Genomic DNA, 4,172 nt, shown 5'->3' with positions numbered 1-4,172 from the left:
GGTAACTTAAACCTTTCCCACTGTCAATACAGTACAGTATTTCTAGTTTAAACAACAGACTTTGATTCTTCTTTTATCCTTAAATTATGGGTGGCATTGATAGTTATATATCTTGCACATGGGGAGGACATTTCACCCAATGACACAATAAAAAAATAATCAGACATCTCAAGTGTATGTATAAATGAGTTTTTGTTTTGTTACAGACAGATCAACAGCTAGATTGTGCGTTAGATTTGATGAGGCGTTTGCCTCCCCAACAGATAGAGAAAAACCTTACAGATCTCATTGACTTGGTAAGTATGACCAAATCGATATATCATTGACTTGGTAAGTCTAACCCAATTGATATCTTATCGACTTGGTAAATCTGACAAGATTGGTGTCATTGACTTGGTAAGTCTAACCCAATTGACATCTCATCAACTTGGTAAGTCTGACCCTATCAATATCTCATCGACTTGGTAAATCTGACCCGATCAATATCTCATCGACTTGGTAAGTCTGACCCGATCAATATCTTATCGACTTGGTAAATCTGACCCGATCGATATCTCATCGACTTGGTAATTATAATAAGTCTAACCCTATCGATATCTCATCGACTTGGTAAGTCTGACAAGATTGATATCTCATCGACTTGGTAAGTCTGACCCAATCAATATCTCATCGACTTGGTAAATCTGACAAGATTGGTGTCATTGACTTGGTAAGTCTAACCCAATTGACATCTCATCAACTTGGTAAGTCTGACCCTATCAATATCTCATCGACTTTGTAAGTCTGACCCAATCAATATCTGAACGACTTGGTAAGTTGTTTCAGAGACTAAATTACCAAAGTGCTTAATCAGATAACATTTATGGTTAGGTATGATTGATAAAATCGGTTCATTATGTTTCAATTAAAGACAGTTAATTTAGTTAATGTGTTGTTATATCAGCCTAGTAAAATTAGATATTGACTGAGGACAAAACCCAAGGTCAATACTGTGTATCTAAGATTCTTCCATGTCAGTATAACAAGATATTGACTGAATCAGGTCCTAATATTGATATTAGATATAAAACATGTTTGAAAAATGATGGAATTAGATGATATTTATCTTCATAACCAAAAATTAACATTGGAGCATTGTGACGTCAGTGGGGGGCCGAGTGGTTAAGGTGTCCCAACACTTTATCACTAGCCCTCCACCTCTGGGTTGCGAGTTTGAAACCTACGTGGGGCAGTTGCCAGGTACTGACCGTAGGCCGGTGGTTTTCTCCGGGTACTCCGGCTTTCCTCCACCTCCAAAACCTGGCACGTCCTTAAATGACCCTGGCTGTTAATAGGATGTTAAACAAAAACAAACCAAACAAACCAAAGTGACATCAGTAATTATGATGTTATGATAACACAATACTGACCCTATGAAAATCTGGCTATACCTAATATTTTTATATATCATCAGCTGATGAAATTTTATGAAGGTTGAGATGCTTCATTGAAGCTTGCTAATAAAAAGAGCATCCAGTTGACCCTTGATTTTTAGCAATTTTAGAAGTGAAGTCATATTTCTGAAAAATTTGTATGGTCAAAATATGTGTCAAAAAAAGTCAAAAATATACTCTCTGGGTTCAACCTGATAGTGTATACTAAAGTATTCTGGCAATCAAAGTATAAAATAGAGGATATCTAACAGTGTCTTCAGTAATACCAAATATATTTCGTGAGTGTGGCTAATATTGTGATATTTTTCATGAATGTGTAGCATGAGTGAAATATATTTGGTATTACTGAAGATACTGTTAGATATTCTGTTAATGACATTATATAGCAAAATATACTGAGGCAATCTTGCCCAGACTGTATTTCGGTCCCCTGCCAAGGGCCCACAAATGTACGCCAAATTATAACATTTTGTATTCTATCTTGCATAATGACATCTTATAACAAGACGGAGAGCTATATGCAAAACTTTTTCCCCATTGTCGTTTGTAAGCAGTGTTCTGATTGGTCAAATCAGAAAAAGTGATATTTTCACAAGTTAAAATTTAATATCACTTTTATAGAATGAATAAATTTCGATATCTCACTGGTAAAAATTAATTTAAAAAAATGTCTTATACCATGAAATAGAACATCATTAGTAAGGCCTTAAGATTGTGGACAGAAAAATATCAAAACCATAGCTTGGAGTGAAATATTAGTGATATACTGTTTTAATTGGGCTGCAGTTTGGCTGCTGATATACAAATGATACTTTTGTAATTGGGTATGCTGAAATATAAGTGAAATACTTTGTAATTTGGCTACAGAAATATAAATCATATCATTTTGTAATTTGGCTACTGTATCTAAATCAGGTACCAAATCTATGTGAAGACCTACTTTCCTCTGTGGACCAGCCTCTGAAGATTGCCAGAGACAAAACTGTGGGCAAAGACTACCTCTTGTGTGACTATAACCGAGATGGAGACTCGTACAGGTAATAATCATTGTACGACCAGCTCTATATTGTATTACAGTATCATAATTATATTAAATGAACATTGATGTGGAAATTATCAAAATGACCATAGCTGTCGATGTAGATGTCATTGTTTTTGGTGGTCATTGTTGGTAGGGTCCTTACCATTGTGATAAATCGTCTGGTGTATTAAATCTTACTCAATAAATTAAACTTGATTTGTTTAAGGGAAAAGTTTATAATGGCTGTTCTGATATCTTTAATTCTCTCTTTTTAGGTCTCCCTGGAGTAACTCTTATGATCCTCCACTCGAGGATGGAACCATGCCGTCAGACAAACTACGGAAGTTAGAAATTGATGCTAATAACGCATTCGACCAATATAGAGAAATGTAGGATATACGAGATGTTTGTTCTTTGAAATGTTAAACTTGTTATAAAGATTCATAGTTTATCATAAAAAATCACAGAAGACAGAAAAACACTCATTGATGTTTTTTAAAGCAATATTGTATTTAACATATTAACCTCTTAAGTTCTTCATATTAAGATAAAAATAAGATGTTCCTTATTTCTATTATTATATAACATTTTATAGATCTAGTAGATCTTTGTTGTTACTACTCCATCTTAGTATTAAGTTAAAACACTTGACATATTTCAATTTTCTTTGGTCAATTCTGGATACAATACAACTGAATGGGAAGTCTGGTGTTATTGTATTATTTCAATATCAAGATAACTTTATAATATCGAGATAACATTATAATATCGGGATAACATTATGTATAATTTTTGTGATTTATCAACTTGGTATTACAGCGAATGAGAATAAAGTGCTGGTTCTGTATATAACAGGTATTTGGAAGGTGACATGTCGTCTGTCTACTGTGTTACGAGAATTAGGACTATGTTACAGGTAGTTTGAGGAGGGCGTGTCGTCTGTCTACTGTGTTACGAGAATTAGGACTATGTTACAGGTAGTTTGAGGAGGGCGTGTCGTCTGTCTACTGTGTTACGAGAATTAGGACTATGTTACAGGTAGTTTGAGGAGGGCGTGTCGTCTGTGTACTGTGTTACAAGAATTAGGACTATGTTACAGGTAGTTTGAGGAGGGCGTGTCGTCTGTCTACTGTGTTACGAGAATTAGGACTATGTTACAGGTAGTTTGAGGAGGGCGTGTCGTCTGTGTACTGTGTTATGAGATTGAGGATTTGTTTCTGTATGTTACAGGTATTTTGAGGGCGGCGTGTCGTCTGTCTACCTTTGGGACCTTGATCACGGATTTGCTGGTGCTATACTCATTAAAAAAGCTGGTGATGGGTCCAGAAACATAAAAGGCTGCTGGGATTCCCTTCATGTTATAGAGGTCCAGGTATGATATCAGCCGAATTGTTTAGTACATTCTCACAAATACATATAATTAGGGGGACCAGTCATACACTGCCATCCCTATGAGGATTTGAAACAAAAATTCTATTATATATTTGGTGCCCAGCAAAAAAAAACCTCAGAAAGCAGTCTAGAATTTAGTTTCTGATCAAGGTTAGGACATTTGTTTTTCATTTAGGGAGGAATATAGCACAAACGTTCTCCTTTCAAAAACTGGCTAACTGACCACTTATAGTCCCCTAATGTTATCCACATCCATTACAGGTGATGGGTGGTACTGGCTAACTGACCACTAGTAGTCCCCTAATGTTATCCACATCCATTACAGG

General features: G+C 35.5%; 1 protein-coding gene across 1 annotated transcript; it reads left to right on the top strand.

Moving 5' to 3' along the window:
• The first annotated feature begins 203 nt into the window (after window positions 1–203).
• On the top strand, window positions 204–3,853 carry LOC117320425 (F-actin-capping protein subunit beta). Its single transcript, XM_033875026.1, has 4 exons — window positions 204–296; window positions 2,349–2,470; window positions 2,730–2,843; window positions 3,685–3,853. Exons 1-4 carry the CDS (start codon window positions 240–242, stop codon window positions 3,830–3,832), a joined length of 441 nt encoding a protein of 146 aa, XP_033730917.1. The 5' UTR covers window positions 204–239; the 3' UTR covers window positions 3,833–3,853.
• The last annotated feature ends 319 nt before the right edge of the window (window positions 3,854–4,172 follow it).

This window comes from Pecten maximus, unplaced genomic scaffold (genome assembly GCF_902652985.1).
Source record: "Pecten maximus unplaced genomic scaffold, xPecMax1.1, whole genome shotgun sequence".
NCBI classification, from domain to species: Eukaryota; Metazoa; Mollusca; class Bivalvia; order Pectinida; family Pectinidae; genus Pecten; species Pecten maximus.
Note: the sequence above shows the minus strand (reverse complement) of the source record. Positions and strands in the feature narration are given on the sequence as shown.

Coding starts and splice junctions, on each gene's coding strand:
- LOC117320425 (XM_033875026.1), top strand. CDS start 240: ATGAGGCGTTTGCCTCCCCAACAGATAGAGAAAAACCTTACAGATCTC. Junction 297..2,348: donor TTACAGATCTCATTGACTTG/GTAAGTATGACC, acceptor TATCTAAATCAG/GTACCAAATCTATGTGAAGA. Junction 2,471..2,729: donor CGAGATGGAGACTCGTACAG/GTAATAATCATT, acceptor CTCTCTTTTTAG/GTCTCCCTGGAGTAACTCTT.